The sequence below is a fragment of the Schistocerca americana genome, chromosome 7 (genome assembly GCF_021461395.2).
Source record: "Schistocerca americana isolate TAMUIC-IGC-003095 chromosome 7, iqSchAmer2.1, whole genome shotgun sequence".
Classification (NCBI taxonomy): Eukaryota; Metazoa; Arthropoda; class Insecta; order Orthoptera; family Acrididae; genus Schistocerca; species Schistocerca americana.
Genome location: NC_060125.1, coordinates 375,611,838 through 375,638,649, shown reverse-complemented (window position 1 = coordinate 375,638,649; position 26,812 = coordinate 375,611,838). Strand labels below are relative to the sequence as shown.

General features: G+C 40.2%; 1 protein-coding gene across 1 annotated transcript in view; it reads left to right on the top strand.

The window, feature by feature from the left end:
* Window positions 1–26,812, top strand: part of LOC124621822 — a 182,004-nt gene that overhangs the window by 47,064 nt on the left and 108,128 nt on the right. Inside the window, exons 6-9 of the mRNA XM_047147261.1 lie at window positions 13,775–13,858; window positions 18,073–18,272; window positions 24,052–24,165; window positions 24,327–24,551. Coding sequence (XP_047003217.1) covers window positions 13,775–13,858; window positions 18,073–18,272; window positions 24,052–24,165; window positions 24,327–24,551 — 623 coding nt within the window. The remainder of the gene's footprint in view (window positions 1–13,774; window positions 13,859–18,072; window positions 18,273–24,051; window positions 24,166–24,326; window positions 24,552–26,812) is intronic.

The window sequence follows — 26,812 nt, the reverse complement described above, 5'->3', positions numbered from 1 at the left end:
AGCAAAACACCTGATGATGGTCGAAGTAGAGAGGATATGAAGCGTACACTGCCTATGGCAAGGAAAGCGTTTCTGAAGAAGAGAAATTTGTTAACCTCGAGTATAGTTTTAAGTGTCAGGAAGTTTCTTCTGAAAGTATTCGTATTAAGTGTAGCCATGCATGGAAGTGAAACATGGACGGCAACTAGTTTAGACAAGAAGAAAACAGAAGCTTTCGAAATGTGGTGCTACAGAAGAATACTGAAGATTAGATGGGTAAATCATGTAACTAATGAGAAGTTACTGAATAGAATTGTGGAAATGAGGAATTTGTGACACAAGTTGACTAGAAGAAGGGATCAGTTGGTAGGACACATTCTGAGGCATCAAGGGCTCACCAGTTTAATATTGGAGGGAAGTGTGGAGGGTAAAAGTCGTAGAGGGAGACCAAGAGATGAATACACTAAGCAGATTCAGAAGGATATGGGTTGCAGTAGTTATTCGAAAATGAAGAGGTTTGCACAGGATACAGTAGTGTGGAGAGCTCTATCAAACCAGTCTCTGGACTGAAGAGAACAACAACAAATATTTTCTCAATAGTGTTCCATTGAGAGAATATTATCTTCTCTCTGGGGATGCCCAGTTGACCTCACAAAGCATCTCTATAATATTCAAGTGTTACGTGAACCTACCAGTAGCAAATCTAGCTTTGATTTTTTTTTCCTTTAATCAGACCTGGTGGTGATCCTAAACACTTTAGCAGTACTCAAGAATGGGCCATACTAGTGTTGTGTAAGTGATCTCCTTTGAGCTACATTGTCCTAAAATTATCACAATAAACCAAAGTCGACCATTTGCCTTCATTACTACTGTCCTTTAAGTGCTTATTCCATTCCGTATTGTGTTGCAAGATTACACCTAGGTATTTAATCAGTGTGACCGTCAAGCAGCGCACTACTAATGCTGTATTCGAAAAATGTAAGTTAACACAGACGAGAAGGAAATACAATCACATTTCCTTCTCGTTTGTGTTAATTTACATTTTTCTTCATTAGAGCTAGCTACCATTCATCACCACAAACTAAAAATTATGTCAAAGTCTCCTCCTACAGTGAATAAAGAAGGACACCTTCCTGCACACACAGCATCATCAGCAAACAGCCCCAATTTGCTGCTCACCCTGTCCATCAGATCATTTATGTGATATGGAATAAGAGCTGTTCTATCACACTCCTCTGGGGCACTCCTGATGATGCCCTTGTCTCTGATGAACACCACCAACTACAACATTCTGGGTTCCGTTTTGTATGAAATCTTCAGGCCACTCTCATAGCTAGGGATCTATTCTATATTCTTGTAGCTTCATTCACAGTCTACAGTGGAGCGCCTTGTCACACACTTACTGGAAAGTTATGGGTATGGAATCTGCCGGTTGTCCTTCACCCAGGGTTCACAGGATATCGTGAGAAAAGGGCAAGTTGAGTTTTACTTGATTGATAGTTTCTAAATCTACACTTAATTATGGACAGGTGTGCCTCCATCTCAAGGAAATTTTTTATATTCAAATTGAGAATATGTTCAAGAATTCTGCGGCATATCAATATTAAGGATATTAATCTGTGATTTTACCGATTCTTTCTTTTTACGCTTCTTACGTACGAGAATCTCCTGTACTTTTTTTCAGTCACTTGGCACCTTGTGCTTGATAAGAGATCCATGATAATACCAAGTTAAGTAAGGGACCAATTCCATTGAGCATTCTATGTAAAATCAAATGTGTATTTAATGCGCACGTATTGACTTGTCTATTTTCAACTCTTTCAGTTGATTTTCTATGCTAGGAATGTCAGTTATTATGCCCTCCATTGAAGAATCTCTATGATGGTCAAATGACACCATGCTCTTTTTTTAACAAGGTGTAAAAATTTCTACTAACTTTTGTCTGGCATCATTTTCATGTTCTTTTTTTTAGCCTTGAATGCAATAGTGTCTGCATCCTCAGCAGTTTCTGAATTTTGTTATTGAACCTAGAGGGGTCTTTCCTGTTCTTAATCAACTAACTCGGCACATACTTCTCCGGTGTGCGATTTACAATCTTCTTAAACTTTGTCCTTAGTTTTTCTAAGTCCATCATACTGGAACCTAATGATGTCTATTCACTTTCTAACTGTGATGCTAGTAATTGATTACATGCCCTTTCTAACTTATCATGTTTCATACGCAACAATCCATGATTTAAAATGTGTCAAATTTAAGGTATGCACTGTTGACATTTTAATTGTAAACACTGTGAATTAAGTATGATGGATTAGTTGATTTTGAAGCATCGTTATAACTATGGCCAGTAATTAAAATATAGCCAGTTCTATATGACGCTTAACTACTGTGCGAAACCCATCATAATGACCTATAATGGCAATTGTCTGCTTTCAAGTATTACACCAGCTCCTGTGCAGATCTGCTGTTAACAGTGTAGGGGCAGCAAGAGGTGTTTGCAGAGGACTGGGGAAAAAGCCAGCAGAAATACATCACAGTAAAACACAGGATTTTTGTGAATTGTTCACATTAAAAATTCAAGAAATGCAAGATACTTAATTGTTTGTCTTTATAAACTTCAGTGTCATCATCGTCATCAGCATCATCATCATAATCATACCACCCATTTGTTACAGTCAATATGAAATACATTCATAGCACATTTGGTGCGATCTTTAAAGCGTAAAGCGGGTCTTGGGGGTCTCTTGGCAGGTACTATCTCACTTAGTAGTGTGTGTTGCAAAAGATGGGAGTGACCGATAAGATTCAAGTGTCCTGCCACTGCAGGTGATGTTCCTTGAGAGTAGGGTGATACTTAGTAGCTTCACAGCATTCAGAACCATTTCATATGTCACATGGTCCTTCCATGTTATGCTTAAGATGTTTTGTAAGCATCACAGGTGAAAGGTGTTCAGCTATGTTCTTGTTTGGCATATGATGTCCAGGTCTCAGCACCATGAAAGAGAGTGCTCGGCATGCTTGCATGATTGATTAACATTTCTATGGTCACTGTAAGGTGTTCGTTGTCCCATGCTTTTGTGTAGACCGTCCAGAAAGTGCTGTTCCAATTCTTGGGTTTTTTTTGTTGTGCAGAGAAAGATCATGTGACACTAGTGAACCAGGCTAGCAGAATTTTTCTATTGCTTTCAACAAGGATCTATCTAATTTTATGTAGACATATCTGTGTATCCTTGCACCATAATCAGTCTTCTTTACGTTGAAGGCATGGGGACGATGTTGCAGGCAGCAGCAGATTTGTGTGTAAACCTTAGGAGGTCATCTTGGATATGTGCTATGACTGTTACATTGGCAGCGAATAAAAGTTTGCTAGCAAATAAGTCCTTGTGATGGCACATGGATCTGAGTAACAACTCTGTGGGGGGCCTCAGCTTTCAGTTGTTGGGTACAGTTTTTACGACCTGGCTTCCTGAGCTCTGGGGACTGGTAAGTGTCGCAAGTCATCTGTTACCGTAAGCTCCGGGCATGCTTCGATGACCACCGTGTGGTGCAGCAATGAAATGTTGTGTGTTTCCGAGAAGGGGCCCTTGATTTCACCGCCTGGACTACAAAGCAGTTACACACCTCTATAAAAAACTGTAGTCCCCCCCCCCCCCCCCTACACCCCGGTTGTATAAGGCTTGCTCAGGCATGCAGGGCTGTGAGTCATTCGACATTTGTTTCCCTAGCATCTCATGGGATCCCAGTTTAATGATCTAATCAAACTACTACAGAACCAAGTACGGTAAGAAGCCCCAAGTACGGTAAGAAGCCACTGACAAGGAAGGCCATTTACCACTGGCACAACAAATTTGTTACGATGGGTTGCTTGTGCCCACCAAAGAGAAGCGGATGTCGTAGTGTGAGTGAAGTGAATGTGGAGTGCATATGAGAGACATTAATGAGTCCAAAGAAATCGGTGCGTTGTGCATCCCGTGAACTCGAAATGGCTCCAATGACAGTGTGGAAAGTCCTGTGACAGAAGCTGTCTATGAAACCATTCAAATTGGAGCTAGTGCAGAAGCTCAATGATGACGACAAAGACAAGTGTTTTGAGTTTTGTTCGCACTTGCAACAATTGAATGAGGGTGGGGATGGCATTGTTGATTGCTTAATTTTTAGTGACAAAGCCACTTTTCACACTAATGGGAAAGTGAACAGGCAAATTGTTGAATCTGGGGTACAAACCACCCACATGAATGCATTGAATTTGAGTGCGATTCCCCAAAGATAAATGTTTTTTGTGCCTTGTCATGTCGAAAACTGTACAGGCCATTCTACTTCGCTGAGAGCACTGTCACTGAATACTCCTACTTGGACATGTTGCAGCAATGGCTGATGCCTGAAATGCAATCGGACTCTCTGTTCATCTTTCAGCAGGATGGGGCTCCATCCCATTCACATCGTGAAGCTCATGGGTACCTGAACATGGAGCTGCTGCATCAGTGGATAGGTCTTGCTACAGAAGGGGACAGATCAATGGGGACACACTGAAGATCTGGTGTATGTACCGCCTCTACCATGTGATGTAGCAGAGCTCCAGGAGAGAATTCGGGAAGCCACTGCCACAGTCGATGATGCCATGCTGGGACGGATATGGCAAGAATTTGATTACCATATTGACGTCTGCCAGGTCACTAATGGTTTGCGTGTCGAATGTTTGTAAAAAAACTTTCAGAGTTTCTCTTCCAAATGCAATATGTATGACATTTGTACAATGTTTAGTTCTTCTGCAATAAATAATTGAAAGTTTTTCCGGACTTGTTGTACACCCTGTACTACTGACTGAATGGTTGTACCCTCAGGTGGTACCTACACCCACTCATCAGAGAGAGCTTGGTTGGTCAGTCCTCCCGAAAAGAAGTAATAGGGCATTAGTGTGCCATAACACTTTCATTGTAATCAAGAGAACTGTGGGAACCTATTGAGAAGGTCTCCCCTTTTTATATTCACAAGGCATTGGAAGGTAATGTATCACTTCTAGTTGATGAAACTTCTAATTCAAACCAAGTATCTATGCTTCTGGGATGTAAGGCCTTAGGTGACTACCCATCGACTCTGAGTTGCATAATACCCTTAACTTCAGTAAAGGCGTGATTACCTGCTCCGATATAATGGAGATGTACGTGACTACCTGCTCCGATATAATGGAGATGTACCCTGTGGAGTTACGTGAAGAATGGAAAAATATGGGTGTCATGGAAGTGCAGAAGTATATGAGGCAAATTGGAAAAATCTGCAACATTAAAATAAATGTTTAGTATTCCAGAATTACCTGAACATATCCTTGCAGGCTGTATTCATCTTAAGATTGCCTGTTTGTTCCTAATCCAATGTGATGCTTCAAATGTCAAAGATTTGGCCATACCACTAAGGAAAATGTATAAACTGCCCCAGGTATCACCCAGTATGGAGCAGAAAGTGTGAGGATTACGATGAGGAAAGGAAAATTCAGGAGTTGAAAGTCAAGAGATGCATACCCTATGGTGAAGTTAGAAAAGCTCTCAAAGCTATGCAACCTCCGGTTTTTGCTACTTCTTTTGCATCAGCCCTTAAGAATCCAATTACCAAGTGTGATGCCTCCTAACAAACTCAGACCACAGATTAAAGTACAAACACAAGCACTTGTCAGCTTGCCTGTGGGGGAAACACTACGCTTGAACAAGAAATCATTCGGAAGCCGTTGGCGATAGGCTCACCACCTAAGCCACATACCATCGCCCACCATGAGAAGCCCACGGAGCTGTCCCCTTAGCCCAAGTAACCAACTTCTCCCATAAGTAAGGAAAACGTCCTTCGAAAAGTAGTTCAGTCAAAGAAAGTAGCAGTTAAACCTTCCGATTGGTGAGCTCTTTCCCTCTCAGATGGGAACTATGCTCTTGAGGATATGGACTTCCAATTAGAGGAACTGGGAAGACAGCAACTAGCTAATGTTTCCCGTGACCTCCCCAGTAAATTGCTGCCTTCGAGGGAGAAAGAAAAGACCAACTATTGCTAAACAATGGCTCCCTCAGGGACTTCTGTGTTGCAGTGGAATTTAAATGGATACCTATTACATTTGGAAGAATTACAGCTCCTGGTACAGGAGAAACCGTCTTGCATCTGCTTACAAGAAACTCATTTTAAAGTCACCGACGCACCTGCATTATGGGGTTACCACCTCTACAGGATGGATAATATTGCTGGAGACAGAGCTAAAGGTGGAGTGGCTGTTTTCAGATGCCAATCCTCTCCTGTCTCTCTTACCATGACCATAAACACAGTTACCATGAAAGTTCTAACACCATTTAACATCACAGTATGTCCTTTGTATCTTCCACCTCATGATACTTTGGATGCAGGCACACTGACAGAACTCTTCATGTAACCATAACCCCCCCATTCCTCTTTGTTGTGGACTTCAATGCACACAATATGCGTGGGGCTCGGCTACCGCTTGCTTCAGGTGTTGAGTGACTCATCCATTGTGAGAATATCTGCCTTCTGAACTCAGGTCAGATTACATACTTTTCCACAGCTATAGGGTCTTTTTCAGCCATTGACCTTTGTTTTTGTTCTGCAGCTATTGCAGACTCAGTTCAGTGGGAAATGGCAACGTTCTAGTGACCACTTCTCAGTGTGGATCCATCTGCTGACTTTGGACGGTGGCTGACAGGAGACCACGAATATGGATGATACAAAAGGCAAATTGGTTGCAGTACAGTTGACAGGCTATTTTTGAACAAAAGGATTGTGCACAGGAGACAGTGGCCCACATCCCATGAGAGGTCCAATGGGCTGGCACAGAGCCCATCCCCCAGTCTAATAACCACCTCAGACTGTGGCCTGTACATGGGTAGAATGACGACTGTCGATTGGCAATCAGAGCCAGACGTACAGCTCTGCAGATCATCAATCACCATCCAACTACAGAAAACCTTCATGCCTAGAGTTCTGAAAGAGCACATGCGAGGCGAGTGATAAAAGAACAGAAGAGTGATTCCAGGAAGGAATTCACAACTGCCATTAATTGGTCCACTGCCAGTGCGCAAGTTTGGGAATTAATAAGACGGATTTCAGGCAAGGGCAGTACAGGTCCCTTATAGCCTTGTCAAGTAATGGGGTCTTGGTGGATGTGCTAGAAGACGTGGCTCAGTTTTTGGCTGAACACTTTTCTACTGTCACTGCATCATCCAGACAAGCTCCTGCTTTTCAGTTGTTTCATTGGACTGTGGTTATCAGGAAGCTCAATTTCTTCTCGCGTAAGAACTCTACAACCTTCCGTTCTCCGTGTGGGAACTAGAATTGGCTCTGTCTGCGGCCACAGATGCTGCTCCAGGACCTTTTGAAATCATTTATGCCATGCATTCATCTGTGCCCTGAAGCGAAAGGACAGCTCCTCTCTTGTTTCACTCAGATCTGGTTTGATGGACATTACCGCACGACGTGGAAGGAGGCAATATTAATTCCATTCTGGAAACCAGGCAAGGACCATAGCACCTATTAACAATAACAGGGCTGTAGTCGTTTCCAGTTGTATGGGTAATACTCTTGAATGTATGGTCAACCACCACTTCATCTGGCTGCTTGAATCCCGAGGTTACCTGAGCCGCTCCCAGTGCGCTACCATTCCATCCTTGCCAACTTAATTGTACTGGAGACGGCGATACAGGAGTCCTTCTTACACTGAAACCATTTCGTGTGTGAGTTTTTTGATCTCAGAAAGCATACAACATTACTTGGAGGTACAACATTCTTCGCCAACTTCATGAATGGGGACTATGTGGATGTCTGCCACTTCTTATCCAATCCTTTCTCGAGGACCGGCGTTTTTGCTGTCACGTTGGCGATGCCCTGTGTGACTACTATGTTCTGGGGAATGGGGTCCCCCCCAGGCGGTGTACTCAGTGTCACTTGTTTATCAGTGGCATTCCTTTTGCAGTCAGGAGCCCTGTCAAATGCTCTTTGTTTGTCGACGACGTCACAATCTTCTACTCTTCCTGTGATCTTACAATGATAACGAGGCAGCTACATCTGACTATTAGGAGGCTGGAATCCTGGACGAGGACAACTGGTTTTCGGTTCTCACCATAGAAGACTAAATGTGTCAGTTTTAACGGTGCTTGTCAAAGTTTTAAGCAACCAGTGCTCACAGTGGGGGACAATATTTTATGTTTTCAGGAAACTGAGTGCTTGTTGGGTTTATTATTTGACTCAAAATTAACTTGGCTCCCACACCTGAAAGACGTTTGAACAAAGGGCTTCCAGTCAATGAATATTTTGAAATACCTTAGCGGAAGAACGTGGGGAACTGGCAGGTCCCGCCTCCTGCAGTTTTATAGGGCATTTGTTTGATTACATTTATATTATGGCAGAGTGGTCTATGGATCAGCTTGTATTTCTTACATCAAGATGTTGGACACTATCCACCATGAGAGGATTCGGGTATCGACTGCAGCCTTTCGGACCAGCCCAATTCAGAGTCTGTGTGCAGAGGCTAGTGAAACACCATTCTGGATTTGGCGATGTGTCCTTCTGTGATAACAGGCACTGAAAAACTCAGTGTCACCTCAGTCATTGATGTTTAGTGCAGTGGTCCAACCCAACTTTGAAGGCTGTTAAGGAATTGGCCCCATGCAGCCAAGCCGTTTGGGATAAGTGCTACTGACTGTTTCAAAGTTCTGGATCTATCAGACCTACAAATACCAGATACACAGCCAGGGATGGAACATGTTGCCACCTTGGTGTCTTCAGAGGCCCAAAGGGATTTTAAGCTTGATACAGTACAATTAAACTTGTACTCCAGATTACGCTTTCACAACTTGGTTTTCGTCAATTTTAAGTACGTACCACAGTTCTATCATTGTTTATACAGATGGATCCCAGTAAGAGAATGTCCTCGGTTGTTCCACTGTTTTCCACGATAGGGTTTTCAAAGTGCGTCCTTTGGAACAATTTACAAATTATAGTGCAGAGTTGTATGGCATTATGATGGCACTGGTGAGAATTCACAGACATCACTGTACATGGTTTCTTGTCTGTTCTGACTCACTCAGTGCACTACCAGCATATCACCAAATTTATCCAGCAGACCAGTTGATTCATCTCATCCATTACTCATTTCAGCGGCTCCAACACCGTACAAGGTGGTGATCTTTTGCTGGGTACCTGACCACATCAGGATGCAGGGAAAGACATGGCTGACAAAGCAGCCAAGGAAACATGTCGGGATGGTGTTGTGTGTCAATGTCCCACCCCGTAATATGCCATCATCTCATTTTCTGACAGACATGTTATGCGTCAGTGGGGGGACTGAATGGCTGCAGTCGCTCAAATTGAACTCATAGCCATGGTGGACTTCATGCCAGCCTCACTATTGGCTGGAGGTTCTGCTTGCCAGGCTGCACATTGGACATAGCCCTTTAACAAATGACTTCCTCCACTGGTGGGAGAATCTACCACTCTGTGAAGTTTGTGGTGTGCCGCTTTCAGTTCAGCGGATTTTGGTAATGTGTGTCCTATATACTGATATTAGGGCATCTCTCAGTCTCGATAGAGATCTGTCCACCATCCTTGCCGATACTGATTCCAGTTTTACTAGAGTGGTAAAATTTTGTGAACTGTCAGGCCTCATCCCTAAAATTGATGGGGAAAGGAGGCAGACTTTAATACACTATAAACTGCTCCGCATGTGGGGACAGCCTTTGTCCCCACCCACAAGATTGGCATGCTGACTTTTTGTCAGCACACTGATGACCATGATGTTGAGTGCCCCTCATCTCAAATCTTCTGAGTAACAAGATTTAAAAATTTAATTCAGCCGTGATGTGTAGATGGATGTCCTGGTTTGTTTTGCTGAAAGCGACTTTGAGAACTAATAAGAAGAATATAACAAACAAGGTTATACCCAGTACACAGTCTTGAAGGACTCCTCTTTGCACAAGAAAAGGATCTGGTGCGCTTCCTCCAAATACCACAGCACCCTCCATATTCTTGCGAAAAACTGTGGTTGTCTTCACTAGTATACAGTCCCTTCCTCCTGACTGTATCAAATGCCTTATTTAGGTCAGTGAAAGCAATGAACAATAGTGTCTTCTGCTCATGGTGTTTTCCTGAATTTGTTAGTGTGTGAAGGTCATATCAGTCAGCCAGCTTCTCCAGTCTGCCCAGCACCATAAGGTCAATAGCTTCACCACAATTGTCTTTACCTTTGTGTAGTAATGATATTGGCATCACATACATCCTGCTGCATAATACCCTTCAGTCCAACATTTCAATAAAATGTAGAACACTGGGAGAAGCAGTCAGTTTGATAAGTTCTGTGTCAGTGTTGTCTTTACCAGGGCATTTTCTGCATTTAAGCTATGCAGCAGCTGCCTGAAGCTCCTGCTTAGTAGGCACAACATCCAGCTCGTGGCAAGTTGACAGTTGGAAATGTCTCCTACTGCTCTTGGGCTGATGTCGAGCAGGTGTATGTAGAGATTGGAATAGTGTTTCACCCATCGTTGCAATTATTGACTACAATTTGTGATGACTGTTCCATTGATCTCCTTAAGTGGGGCAGTCTTCTTTACAGGTGGGCCCAATGGCCCTTTTGATACCCAAATACACTCTGCTGCTGTTTCCAGTCTCAACCTAACCCTGTATAATTGCACAAAGATTCTTCCAGCATGTTTTAACGCAGGCACAGACTGTGTGCTGAACGATTGTCATTGCTTTGCTTTGATCCCTGTGGGTAGTGATGCAAGGGTTAGAATGTCAGTCAATAGTGCTTAGAATCGAGGAGGGGTTTCAAGACATCAATACTCTGAGAAACCAATCCTGGGTTTTAACTTTCAAATTACCAAATATATATTCTCAACAGTGTTTTATGTACTTTTACCTGTTGTAATTTCTCAAGAAAATTATTGGTGGAGCGTTATAATTTTGGATAAGACTTCAGTGTCAGATTACGGGCTAGCATACATTGAACAGCTTGAGAATGACACGAGGCTACTTTCCAGGGGGTGTGAAACTGATGGGCAAGTGTTTTTTGTTGTGTTTTGATTTGAAGGTGACTTTATCTCATGAAATCTAAAACTCCTAGTTTTCTTTAATTTACTGGCTACAGTGCAGTATGTTATCCTGCAAGAGAATGTTTGTGCAAGTTGGCATACTTTGTATTAAGCAGCAGTCACATAAGGTATTCATAGATGTGTTGATAATATGAGCTCACTATAGTCAGATGACATTTACTGTATTACATTAAAAATTAAAGTATCTGATCATATCTGTTGGTGGGGAAAAAAAAATACATAATTAAATGGTATTACTCTATAGAGGCACACAACTTAAACTTTACTTACATCCAGAAGGAACACTGTCCATGTACTTGTAGTGTTCATTAATGACTAAAGCCCTCTTGATACTGATTATGTAAGTCTTTTGCTTCATATGTTGCACACTTTTTGTAAATGTTGTTTGTATCCATATATTTAGATTCGTTGTACTTTGATGTCTGGTGTTCTATCACGATAACTTCTGTTCATTGGGGACTCGTGCTTCACTTTTACAAAAAGGGATAGCACCAAGACTATCATTTACTTTACTTGACCCTAACACCCCTGTGCTGCCAGTATGGGATTATGTATAGCAAAAATGTTGTATTATTATGTTGCACCTTTTTAAATACAAATTACGACCTTCTAAATCCATGGTCTCTGCTTGGAATACATTGTATTTACCAAACCCAGATAATGTACTGTAGTAATCTGAAAACCATTGAGTAGTGTATGGAGGAGAGAACATAGGATATCGGTATTATGTTATATCCTTCCTATTCCGTATGCACGTGTTGTTTAGAAAGGATGATTGTCGATAATCATCTACCTGAGCTCGAATTGCTCAAATTTTACCACCATATAGGATATATATACGGCACAAAATAACATGTTTCTGTGCTCATCTTGGAATGCAGGCTTTTTTAAAATCATGTGTTAATGTGGTTTCAGTGTTGGTTTTTCTAATGTTTCCCCCTCGTAAAGATGTAGCAATGCTGCTGTTGACTCCAACTTGGTGAGGGTCACACACTAACCAACAATATTCCCAAAGTGGCAGTTGAGTGTTTCGTGGGTGCCCATCTTCATATGTTAATTACTCATAATGAATACCTTCCCAATGATTTTCCTCTGGCAATACTTTCCCTTCAACTGGAGATGTTTCATGGCATGGACTCCATGAGACACAGTGTTAGGCTATCACCCTTACTAATGACTGCTCAACTGTGACTCATTGACTCTCAGAGCTGAAGCTTACTGGCATCCCAGAGGTGCTCAGTACATTTGGGGTCAATGACCTCGTGGGCAATAAAAGGAGCCTCGCATCCATGGAGCATTCTTCAAATCTGCCTTGCACATTTAAGATGCAGATAGTGCAGGTTGCTTGAATCATGCTGCAAACAGTCGTACAGGTGCACATGATCAAACAATAGGGTCTGTATCATTCAGAAATGAGGAAGCATGTCAGACCTATTCAGGATTTCGATCCTCCTCATGCAAACACCTCTCCACTCACTTCCACCACCTGCCTGATTGGTGGCTTAAGAGTGTATTAATATTAATACCATATCATTGATATCTACCTGTGTGTCACTTTGACACTTCGGTGTAGGTGACACTTTACAGTTGTAAAGAAAAGCATCAAGTGTGTAACACTTGTGCAATGCTCAACGCGCATTTTAACATTATTATGGAGTGTGCAACAGTAACTTTTTTACAGTATGTGTACTGTGGTGCAATTCAAGAACATATACATCTACACGGACCACTACAAAATGAACCACTATCTACTGGAATGTATTGTGGAACGGATGAAACAACTGAAACATCTATGTAATGAAAAATGTTAGTCATCTGAAGATGGACACGGCTGCCTGAAACCAGTGATGGCAGTAAAATAAAACATTCAGAAAGTAGTTGTGGCTGGTTGCAACATTCACCAAATATCATAAACGACCATGGAGTTCACAGCATCCTACACTGATAAAATAACATTCACAATCTAGATTTAATATTGTAACAAAACTGCTGAAATTGATCGCTCTCTCTCTCTCTCTCTCTCTCTCTCTCTCTCTCTCTCTCTCTTTTTCTCTCTCGGACTTTTTCTTCCTTTTAAAAGTGGTTTAGTAGTCTGATTAAATGTAGTTGTTTGTTGACTCTTCAGTACTTGGAACCAAGTTGCTCCAATGAGAACTGTCAACACCACACACACATTTTCCCTCACTGTCAGTGTGTTGCAACAAAGTTTCTCTTATTTGCTATGTTCAAATAATGCCGTGTACAATTGTAAACTGGTATTAAGGCCTAGTGTGTGACCTGTTCAACTACCACGGGATGCAGTGGGCAGTGATGATCAATCTGTGCTGACAGTACTGCACTGGAATATAGCTAATGTCATCTAAAAAGTAATTTTAATTAGACTATAGCTCACTTAATTTGACATCATTTTTGTGTTGATTATGAAAAATATCTCTATGCTAATAAATAAAGACACAGTCAAGAGGTAAATAGAAGCTGTCATGATCTTCAGGAATGTCAAATTTTGGTATACGACTGTATGAACTCGCACTGTTCACAGTAATTGGAGACTCAGTATGTCTACAGAACACTGTACATCACTCTGTAATTATAGTCAGTAATAGTGAAGCAACTGTTTTATCAGCCATTTGAAGAGTTCTTTATGGGAGTGTTGCAAAGTTGTCAACATTTTGATTTACATTGAAAAGTTTTCCTTAACAGGAGTCAAGTGGATTTGATTACCGTCCATTTGTCATAAACTGGTGCATGAGCTTAAAAATTATTGATGGCTTTGTAGTGGATGCCATTGAAAGGTAAGAATAAAATTGTTGTGTTACATTGTAATTTTAATACTCCAACATGAGTTGTAAACATTTATGTATAGATAAAAAAGTGTTTTGAATATAATAGAGGGAAACATTCCACGTGGGAAAAATATATCTAAAAACAAAGATTCTGTAACTTACCAAACAAAAGCATTGGTACGTTGATAGAGACAATAACAAACACAAACACACACACAAATTTCAAGCTTTTGCAACCCAAGGTTGCTTCATCAGGAAAGAGGAAAGGAAAGGGAAAGACGAAAGGATCCCCTAAGAAAAAAGTCATAATTCGACCTGTGGTGCGAAGGAAATGGATCACATCATCTTCACCACTATGCCCAATCCAACAATGCGGAAGTTTTCTTTTAGGCAGACACAAATCATTGGAATTACTCCTTACCCTCTCCCTTAAAACCCACATCCTTTTGTCTTTCCCTCTCCTTCCCTCTTTCCTGATGAAGCAACCTTGGGTTGCGAAAGCTTGAAATTTGTGTGTGTGTTTGTGTTTGTTATTGTCTCTATCAACATACCAACGCTTTCGTTTGGTAAGTTACAGAATCTTTGTTTTTAGATTTAAAAAAGTGTTTTGTTTTATTTGCTTTATGTTTGCTGGTGCATTAATTTTATTTTAAGTTAAACTGTTCCATTTGGATACTACCAAAATTGTCTTCTTCAGTGAGTCTGAAAATACTGTTACACATATAACAAATATATTTGTTGGTTGTATTTTGATGCCTCTTTTCATAAAAGAAATTACCATGCTCCCACCCCCTACTCCCCTGTGCATTTTTACCCATTCGCCATGCACCCCTCAATCTTCTCATGTGCATCCCCCCATTTTTATAGGATTGACAAAATATGTTCCCCCTTAATTTTTGGATGATGATTTAGAATTACATCCAGTTTGATGAATAGGTCACTTGTGATTTATAACAGGTTTGTCTGTGGCAACTGAACAGATTTTTTGGAATCATAAGGTTCAGTGATTGTTATCACACTTTCAGTGATTTATAGAACTTGTAGTTGATGGACGGTGTATTTTCCAAAGTATTACATGTAAAAATGATTGGTGCATGAGTAGAACTGTAAACTCGTACCTACCAGTTGTGGTTGTTTCCACAACTGCCTGCTGAGCCCAAGAATTGCATCTTCCAACAAGATGGGGGACCCCCCTCCCAATTGGTTCATTGGAACATTGACATTTGTGTCTGCCTAAAAGAAAACTTCCGCATTGTTGGATTGGGCATGTGGTGAAGATGATGTGGTCCATTCCCTTCGCACCTCAGGTCGAATTACGACAGGGGATACATTCAGGACCATGTTTACGTATCCCAACTGCTAAGAACACTGAAACATCTCAGAGAATCTAATTGATGCTGCTATGAGCACCAGTGACAAGATGTTTCTGCATAAGTTACGGAACAAACTTGACTGCTGCTTGAACTTGTCTCATGTGACCAGAGGAGCACTCATAGAACATTTGTAGAGTGTAAAATGCAAATTCAGTGAGTTAATGGTTCTATTCATGCATCATTCATATTTGTACAAGTAATGTAATAATAGAGAATCTAGGATGGAATAACAGTATGAAAAGAATAGATTGTGACACATCACATAGAGAAGGCGTCAAGTTACAGACCACAAACACAGTTCTGGAACCTTCGTTGGTGGGTGGGATTATGAAGTCTGAATCCATTTTTGGTGGTGGAGTGCAGTTCTTTCTTCAGATGCATAGTTTGTTTCCATATTGAAGAATTTGAGGAGTGACGGTGAGGCAAGATTTGAGATTAGTAATTTCTGGGATGTTGACAAGGGGTGATATGGGGCAGTGGGAGTGGGTCAAGGTTGATTGGAAAAGTGAACTGGGTCAGGTAGGGTTCAGTACCTGAATACTAGTTTTAGATGGAGTGTGATTGGCAGCGTTGGTGACAAAAAAGTGCTTCCAGTGTAGAAACTGGGAGACTCGCACACTGATAAATCCCACCGGTAAGAAATCTAGCAGCAAGCTTCCAAATTGCTTTGATATCTTCCGATAATTCAACATAATGGGGCTTCTAGACACTTTAGTAGTACTCAAGAATGGGTTGCACAAGTGTTTCACACAGAGCACTTTACAGATGAAACACTTTCCTGAAGTTCACCCAATAAACAAAGGTCGGCCAATCACCTTCCCTACTACTGTTTTTACGTGCTTGTTCCAGTTCTAATCGCTTTGCTGCATTATACCTAGATATGTAATCCACATGACTGTGTTGAGCAGCACACTCCTAATGCAGTATTCAAACATTAACTTACATTTAGAACAAGGTTCCATTCATCACACCAACTAGAAATTTTGTCCCAAGTCGTCTGTTATCCTACTAGTCACTCAGCGTCAACGCCTTCATAGCATCATCAGCAAACGGCTGCTCACAAAGTCCATCAGATCATTTATGTATACAGGGAATAAGGACAGATCTGTCATACTTCTCTGGGGCACTCCTGATGATACACTTGTCTCTGATGAACACTCACTCTCGAGGACAATGTACTGGGTTCTATAACTTACGAAGTCTTTGAGCCACTCGCATATCTGGAAACCTAGTCTGTATGCATGTACCTACATTGACTGTCAGCAGTGGGGCACTGTGTAAAGTGCTTTCAGGAGTCTAGGAATATGAAATCTGCCGGTTGTCCTCATCCTAATTGCCTCGTATGGCCTGTAATTTGTCTTTTTGGTATATGTTCCATGCCTTGCTAAGTGTTTCAGAGCTTTCTACTTTGAGTTTCAGTCAGCAGTCAGTTAGGAGGATAAACTGAGCACAACAGCTTTTCTGGAGGCCAATAAATTCAGGAACATTATTACAAATACTTTGGCAGTTTACTGCTAAAATTTGGATCACTAGTGTCCTTACTTTGTGTGCTCTCTGCGTATCCACTGGCAAGCATTCGTCAGAGGGCTTCAAACTACCATCTAGCCTCAAAATAATAGTAATAATAATAATAATAATAATAATAATGTGAACATTCCACAAATACTGTGATATCCAAGCTTCTGCTTCCTTTGTGTGGTGCACCTCCGACGTGTCAATGACAATTCTCCATCCCATAACGCAGGTCCAGAAATTGGCAACCAGCCCTATTGTTGAATTTTTGCAGCCTTTAGCTGAGACCCTCCACTCGGTTTCAAATCAAAGGATCCCCATCAGTTTTGGGAGTGGTGCTGCAAATTTAGAACTCTGCTTCTACCCTGTGCACAAGGCTAGCAGTCATCACCACTTCCACCACTTACCCATACAAACTGAGGATGGCCTCAGAAGCCAAGTGATAAATATAATTTGTGCTGACTTGAGCCACAACTTGCAGACGACTGCATCCTGACGCTCGATAGCCACAATCAGTCTCTCATCCACATCTTCACAAATCTTTCCTCTTTTGTGCCTGCTTGCTCCCTGCTGAGTGAGCAGTCACCTGCTCACTCACAGGGTGAACATGAAGCACCGGGTGGGCAGCCTTCACATTGACTCTTCACTTCAAGCAACACGAAAGCTTTACCACCTTCCACTCACTCTGTGGTGAAGGCGTATCCCCCCTTGGCAGATACACTGCAAGGTGCCTCGGCAGCAGAGTCTTTGAGAAAAACAAGGGACATCTGAGGTATTCCATGTGATGCGTCATACTCTCTGCCACCACTACACTCGAATTCAGCAACCTGAAGATGGCTGACCATGGCCAGAAGAGTCTTCAGCTGTTGGTGAACTGCGGCTAGCTTCTCCTGCACCCACATACAACACACACACTTCCTATCCATCCTAGCAGGTCTGACATAAGTAGTAAACCATAGAAGCACACAGAGAAAGCTAATTAAGTCACTTGGTACACTCCTGATGTGTCACCAATAGAGGCATTTTACTGAGCTGTGTAGCTGGCCGTTCAAAAGAAATGACAATTGTGCCACAGACTGCATGAATCTACACTTAAGAGTTATTAAAACATGAGATTACACTTCTTAAATACCAAAACACACAAGGAAATTAAGAATCAAACTACAAAAAAATAATTATGCAACTTCCCTCTCCGCTGTTCGATCACAGGTGGTAGCTGGGAACTAACAACACTGCATTCTATGTAGTATTCATAAGAAGAGTAATGATCAATTTCAGCACATTATAAGTTTTGTAACAAGCATTATTGATACTATACAGTAATCATTTTTGTGCTAGTTTAAAAGCAGAATGGCTATACTCCCAAGGGCGAGGAAGGCAGTTTCATGTTGGGGATCATGAAGCTCTTACACAGTACCTAGCATCTGTATGCCCACTTACGGGAGATAACTTAGAATCTGAAGAAGACCGTAAACTGCGCTTAATCTTGAGCAAAGCCCATCAGCATCAGCAGCAACTGCGAAGTCAGCTGACTAATGGTAAGCATCTCCTGTATCAGAAATTTTTGCAGTGTTAGTAGTTTCAGTTCATAATGTCATATTTTATCCATGAGTTATTTTTATATGTTACCTTAGCAAGAAAAATTACACCTCAGAACATGAAATTGTCACTGGGAGAGAGAAAATTTGTATTCAGAGGCAGTGACAAATGACTGTTATCCAGCTTATAAGAAAAAGATACCTTTAGAATTATCAATGATTATTTTTGTCTTGTGTTAATTTATATGTGGTTCTTCTTCGTTATCATGGGCTAGTTGTGAGGGAAGATCATTAATGCTAAAAGTAGTTTCACAGATTAATATTATGTATTATTTTGAAAGTGTTATGATGACTGGTGGTTTATTTCTTCTGGCAGAGTGGAATACACTGCCTCGCCAATGGCAACTAATGATGGTAATATTTTGTGCATTGCAATTGACATTGTTATACTATATTGCAGAGTGTTCAATTACACATCTCTAGAAATGTAACCTTTTTCTTCTTATAAACACATTTTTTCATTGTTTTCTGAAGCAAATGAATTTAAAAGAAACATTTGATCTGTATTTAAAACGGTAATTCATATAATAGACGACAAATAAATTTTAAAAACCATCATTACTTCCATTGTTCTATAACACAAACAACCTAGAATATATGAGTCCATTTTAATTGTTGATTCCTGCTTTCAGCACAGTGTATCGATTACTGACACAATCTTAAATACATGTGGAGAAACTGAATAATGCCACCAACAGGACAGCCAGAAATGTTCACACTCGTGCGCTTTCACTTTTCACCCAAGTTCAAGGGCACTTTTTATGAAGCAGCATATTAACCTGTTGTTAAATAACTTTATATAGGCATTAGTTGGGAAAAAGTATGACTAACAAGAAATTAGAGTCAAGTGTTCATAGTAAAACCAGTACTTGCTTATTGACAACAGCAAGAATATTCTCTCCAAGTAAAATAATAATAATAATAATAATAATAATAATAATAATAATAACAATAACAATAATAATAATAACAAAAATAGGAATAGATAATACAAATATTAAAGAAGAACTAAAAGAAAAGTATAGACAAAGACTAACAAAAACACTGAAAACAGAATTGACAGCAAGAAACAAGACAAAAGCTATAAATACTTATGCTATACCAATATTGACCTACTCATTTGGAGTAGTGAAATGGAGTAACACAGGCCTAGAAGCGCTCAATACACTTACACGATCACAATGCCACAAATATAAAATACATCACATACATTCAGCAACAGAAAGATTCACATTAAGCAGAAAGGAAGGAGGAAGGGGATTTATCGACATAAAAAACCTACATTATGGTCAGGTAGACAATTTAAGAAAATTCTTTATAGAACGAGCAGAAACTAGCAAAATACACAAAGCAATCACTCATATAAATACATCGGCTACACCACTGCAATTTCATAACCACTTCTACAACCCTTTAGATCACATAACATCAACAGACACGAAGAAAGTAAATTGGAAAAAGAAAACACTACATGGCAAGCACCCGTATCATCTAACACAGCCACACATCGATCAAGACGCATCCAACACATGGCTAAGAAAAGGCAATATATACAGTGAGACGGAAGGATTCATGATTGCAATACAGGATCAAACAATAAACACCAGATATTACAGCAAGCATATTATTAAAGATCCCAATACCACAACAGATAAATGCAGACTTTGCAAACAACAAATAGAAACAGTAGATCACATCACAAGCGGATGTACAATACTAGCAAATACAGAATACCCCAGAAGCCATGACAATGTAGCAAAAATAATACATCAACAACTTGCCATACAACATAAACTAATAAAACAACACGTTCCCACATACAAGTATGCACCACAAAGTGTACTGGAGAGTGATGAATTCAAATTATACTGGAACAGAACCATTATAACAGATAAAACAACACCACATAACAAACCTGACATCATACTCACCAATAAAAAGAAGAAATTAACACAACTAATCGAAATATCCATACCCAATACAACAAATATACAAAAGAAAACAGGAGAAAAAATTGAAAAATACATCCAACTGGCTGAGGAAGTCAAAGACATGTGGCATCAGGATAAAGTTGACATTATACCAATTATACTATCAACTAAAGGAGTCATACCACACAATATCCACTAGGTCATACCACACAATATCCACCAGTACATAAATGCAACACAGCTACATCCAAACTTATATATACAACTACAGAAATCTGTAATTATTGACACATGTTCAATTACCCGAAAGTTCCTAAATGCAATATAACACATACCATACAGTTAAAAGGAAGTGACACTTGATCAAGGTCCGCATCACTTTCCATTTTTAACCAGACTTAACGTCTGAGAAAGTAAAGAAATAATAATAATAATATTTATTTTTATCTATATTAAGCTAAATATTTTGTTTAAAGTATAAAAGGGAACTTCTTGTAAGTTAATACCCTTATAAGGAATTGCCAAACACATGTACTGCAGACTTTGCTAGTGTATTAAAATAATGTGCCTGTGCTTCTATAGTAATTTGCAGTTCTTATTATAATTGATTCCTAGATACTTGAACTCTTTTTGTGATCATTGGTTTAGATTTGGGATGTTGTTAAAAGCTCTACACCATATTTTAGAGGATTTCCTCGAAGTTCATAAATCCCTTCATGTGAATAGTTGTTCCCCACCACCTCCCCCCTAGAAAGGCTAGTTTTGGTTTACTCACATTTCCCTGTCAGAGTTGAGTCCATTACAGTGAATGTTTGTGTGTACAAGCAAGACATGATATTTATACTGTTCCAATCCTTTATCACTAAATTGCTGTTTAGTTAGTCTCTGATAATGTGACAGTGTATGAGAAGAAATGTTTTTGAAACAATTATTTGCTTAATCATTTTCTTTGGCCTCATTGTACCCAGGCTGATTTCCATCCCCAAGGTATATTGATTTTATGTTCCCATCATTACCCCCTCCTTTGGATTGGGAGTGATAGTTCTGAGCTTATGGCAGGTATATTCAATGTAGTTCTCTGAAAGACAAAGATAAAAGTTAGTTTTCCTAGGTATTTGCCAACTGGTCATATACTGCATATGAGACAGCTTTTGTGGTAGAAAATAATTGATGAAAACGCTACAGCAGTGTTACTGAAATGAATATACTTACACTGATGGGCTTGGTGACATTTCAGGCATGTAATGTGGCAAGGAAAGTATGTAAGAGAACCAGGGATGAATGGGAAATTGTTCTAATTATGGGTCAAAAATTGAGAAATCTGTTGGATAATGACCTTGAAAATGGGTAGACTCTCATGTCGCAGCACCTGGAATGAACATGAACATGTTGGAAGTGGCGAAGCTAGTTGCTGTTAACATGCATCTGTTGTGGACCTCTGTGGTAAATGTTTGAAGGACAATGTGCAGAATACAAGGTACCGGATTTCCACACCATGTTGCAAAATGCTGAGGTACCGGATTTCCACACCTCATCACAGAATGTTGAGGTCAATGGCTTACCCACTCTGTAAAGCAGGATAGTTGGCAACCTGTGGCAGATCTGATGACAGACTACAATGCTGATACAGGCACAAGGGTTTTGGAGCATTCCATTCAGCACTTACTGCTAAACATGGGGTTAGCAGCAGGTGTCCCTTAAGTGTACCCATAATGGCCCAATGACATTGCCAAGTATGACCGCAACAGGCAAGGGATCATCAAAATTGGACTATGTATCAATGGAAACCTTTCATCTGGCTGGATGAATTACATTTGTTGTTTAACGGGTTGATACTTAGGTCCATAAATACTGTCTTCCACACAAATGGCTGCTTGAAACATGCATCCTCCCATGGACACAGGCTGGGACCTGCGACACGTATAGTAGGCACCCTGACAGCTGTGGACGTTATGAACATTCCGATCACATGCATCCATTCAGGCTTGATGCGTTCTCTGACTGTAATAGCATCTTCCAGTAGTAATAGCACCCCACAAGGCCATAATCGTGGTACAGTGGTTTGAGGAATATGGTATCTAAACCCAAGGAACATATATGGGTTGCCGTCAGTTGACAACTCTGCTTCCACAAACCCCTTTCATATAATTTTTTGGGAATTGTGTCTCCTGTGCATAGACATCAAGTGCCACATACCTCTAGAAACAGTGCAAGGTGCCACTGGGGTAAGCTTTGAGTCAATCTGTTTTGCCACTTACATGCACTGAGTATCCCCCTCAAGGTGCAAGTCTCTCACTACTGTCCAACTGACTATACAGGAATTGTGTGCACGAAAACAGAAGGAATGGGTTGGTCCTGACATGTGAACCATAGTTGTGCGCCCTGACTGAACATTAAGAATTACTGAGTAGTTATGGGTACTGTCAGGTACTGTAATGAAACAGGGTTACAAATTGTGGACATTTATTGTTATGACCTCTAATTGCTCAGAACAATGATCAAATATTCATTTGTGGGAGAATGAGTGCATATATACATATGAGCTTGTGATAACTGTGGATCTTCAGAGGGAAAGGGCTGGAAACATGTTAGTAAAGTAGACTGTATGAACAAGAAATTGTTAATTGCAAAATTGGAGGGTTGGTGGTGATTGTACCAGAATGGTAGTGAGTAAAGAGCAGTAGGACCCCCAAAGAGTAAAATCATGTGTGAAACATCACCACACAGTGACTGACTGATCAGTGTGAACCAAAATGCCTATCATCCCACACGAATTTCATACACTGTAGGTATGACACTTACATCATTTGCTGAAGGCGAGGCGCAGTGAGGTTGAAGGCAGGGTCAGATGCTAGTGTGGCGCTGTCCGTCAGCTCATGAATTGCCTTCTCCTCTCACAGTGTAGAAGACCGTTCTCTGCACCTCTCAATGCAAAGTCCATTTATTATGTCTCCCAGCAAGGAAGTGTCCACTATGACTCCTGATGAAACACTTTGTGTATCTCCCAGCAAAGAAAGTCCTGTGCTTTACTCACCTGCTCCCTCTTGGTGTGAGTCCACCAAAACTCCCATTTTGGCTAAACTGAGCCCGCACACTTTATTTTGCCAATCTAAAACCTCCTAATGATTTTGTTCTAGAAGGTTTGGCATTGATTGTTTTGGAGGATTCCAAACACCAGCCTATCCAAACTTCTCTTTCTAGCAACTTGCAGGTGCTGCCCTTGCGTGGGTGATTTGTTTTGAGAAACCTCTGTATTCATATTCGCCAATTGACAAGGACAGGGCGAGTTCACTGAACGCAGCATGCAAATGCATTCTCTCCCAAGCGTGGCTGATTTGTTGAGGATGCACACCACCCTCTGCCGCAGTGACTGTGACAGTGGGAGGCACTCGCAGGACGTGCAACCCCCTAACATACAACCAGCCAGCTGTCTCATTTGCTGAGGGCAGGCCAAGGAGAACTGAAACTGTGATGACCATGTTTCCACTACCACTAACTAACAGAATGAATTAAGCATGCACTTCAGAGTTAAGAGAAATTAAAGGAAATCCTCTGCAATCCATGCCCAGTCTCAAGGATTAGACCTATTGTATCGGTGGCTTAAGTGTGTTGAATTGAGAATGAAACTACAGGCTGACGCATTTCAACTTCCCAATCCATGCCACTCAGTATTGTATTCTAAAGATGGACCTCCACGCTATTAAGCAGTTGATCATTATATTTTAGCTTGTTAGTGTAAATTGTAATAAAATTTTTGCTGGTATATTTGTACTGTGATCATTGTTTAGGTAGTGGATTGAGGAGAAATGCATCCAGCTTTCATCGGAGCCAGTCTTCACCTGCTCCATCTCCTGCTGCAAGGAGACGTATTTTCCCACAACGCACCACTGCATTACGCAGCAGTAAGTTCTCCTATATTTTCTGTTCTTACAAAGTTATGTAAACACTAATTGCGACCAAAAATTAATTTTTGTGTTAATCGTAAATGTTTCAAGGCATTTTATTATATAAAAACAACGCTGACAATATATTGATTTGTCCTTCCATTTTTCCTTTTGCGTAGATACATCTCGTCTGCCTGTAACTGAACGACACCATTCTCCAGATCGTATGGTTGTCAGTTGTCAGATGACAAAACCTGAAGTAAATTCAGGGATGACAGTGTCTATGTCAGGAAATCTGATGACACGTAGCCTTGATCCTAGCTTGCTACTTAACAGTAGTTCAAATAATAACAACAATAAGGATTCCATTGATACAACTGTAGCAGTAGAGGACAGTTCAGCAGGTTAGTATTCATAACAACATAATTTGTAATGAACTGTGAAATTTTGCAGATGATGATAAAACTAAAAGATTGTGGAAGTATCAGAAGAGAAGAAAATAATTTAAAAATAATTAAAGTTGATCAATTGAGTTGATTTATCAGCCTGCCATCAGATGACAAGAATGATATGCTCTTTTGGTCATTAATTCTGATGTATGTTTGAGGCAGATCACCTTCCATGTCATTTGCTAGCTATTCTCTTCATTTCAACATAATAACTGTATCCAGCATCAACAACAATCTGCCTCACATACTCATATCTAGGCCTGCCCCTGTGACTCTTTCCTTCCAACATCTCTTAGACCGCAGTGTCCAGTAATGGCTTGTGGCTAAACATGTGCCCAGCCATTCTGTCTCCCTTTATTTCATTATATTCTTCATTACATTTTTTCCTCATTGGCCCATTATTTGACTTCATTTCTAACTATATCAGTGCATCAGATATTCAGCAGTCTGTTGTAGTACCTTATTTCCAATCAATTTGTTTCTGTCGTCCTCACTAATCATGTGTTGTGGCCATACAGAGCTGTGGTCCAAACATAGCTCTTCATGATTATTTTTCTGGTCTCAAGATCTATATTTAACTTTTTTTGTGAAAAGATACTTTGATGTGAAAAATTCTCGCTACTTTTTCTTTCTTCTTCTTTTATCTATTCTCCTTCCTAGATAGTAAAACTTGTTCCTCTTCAAGAGTACTTGTCAGACTTTTAGCCATGCAGCACGTCCACTTGTGCACGCCATTACCTTGCTTTACTTTTTGTTTAAATGGTTAAATATGTAGTCAGTGAACCATATCATTCTGTTTTTCTGTCTCCTATAAACAGCTCTTATTTCAAGATAGACTCTTATGTAACTCATTGTCTCTTTGATAGACGAATTAAATATCAGTGGCGACAATGAGAAACCCACCCTACAATTTTACTGCTTCTTGGGCTCTTGCATCACTCTGTTAGTGCTGTCTATTCCAGGCTGCTACACATAAAGAGAATAGATTGCCCTTTTATCCCTGTATGTGGTGTCAAACTGCCCGAGAAAAAATTATTTGCTTTGGTCTATAGCCGCAGTTTTATTTGCCTACTGGCTAACGGTTATGGTACCTAGTACCATCATTAGGCCACCCCCTTCGTGCACAATTGTCAGCCTTGCTTGTCAAGTATCTACCTCTACAGCCATATTCTGCAAAGCACTGTGAAATGCATAGCAGGGGGTACTTTCCACTGTACCAGCTTGTAGGACTTTTTCCCTTTTACATACACGTGGAATACGGGAAGAATGACTCTTAGCCTCTGTGCACACTGCAGTTAACCTATTCTTGTCCTGAAGGTTGCTATGGGAACAATACCAGGTATTTGTATGAGTAGAATTACAAATTACAATTTACTACAAAATAGATTGTGCACAACACTCATAACATCAAAAAATTGTCAAAAATCTACATTTATTGATGTTGACATATATTGAAATATAGGCTGAATGATTCTTTGGACAGCAGCTACAGATCACAAACACTGATTTGCTATGAAGTAAGTTAAGTGGAACACCCATAACTTGTAAAAATTCTCAAAAATAAACGTTTGCATGCATCTGAAAATTCTCAAAAATATACATATTTGTAGGCAACATTTGTTTTTGAATGAGGATTGTGTTACCAAAAGTTTCTAAAAATCGAACTTCAGTTTACAATAGACGATATAGTATGGATTTTTTACGCCAATTGGAAAAGTTTGAAAATACACAACGTATCACAATATGCATGAATATTGACACAATTGCTGAAATATTATACAAAAGTGATTTGAACAGTAAAATATTAGAATTTCGAAATTTGAATTGGCACACACATCTGATAAACGTGGTCTCGCACAAAGGAAAATGTGGAAGTCTGCCTTTTTAGTTAATCAGTCAAAATTGCGAAAATTGTGGAGCACCAACAAAGCAAGTCTTGGACTTGGGGGCTAACAGTACAGTTGTAAAACATACAGTATATGATTTGACACTTGGGAAGCAAGGTTGACAACTATGTGGCAGGGGATGACCTGATGATGTGCTTTGTCAGTAGGCAAAGCAAATTGCTACTATAAACCAAATTAATTATTTCTTTCTGATTGTGTTGCTTTCTGTACCAACTGACAGTATACTGGGAATTTGTAACATTGCCTAAGAATGGAAAACATTTTATTTCATTCCATATTATCAAAATCCTTTTCCCCTCCTTTGTCGAA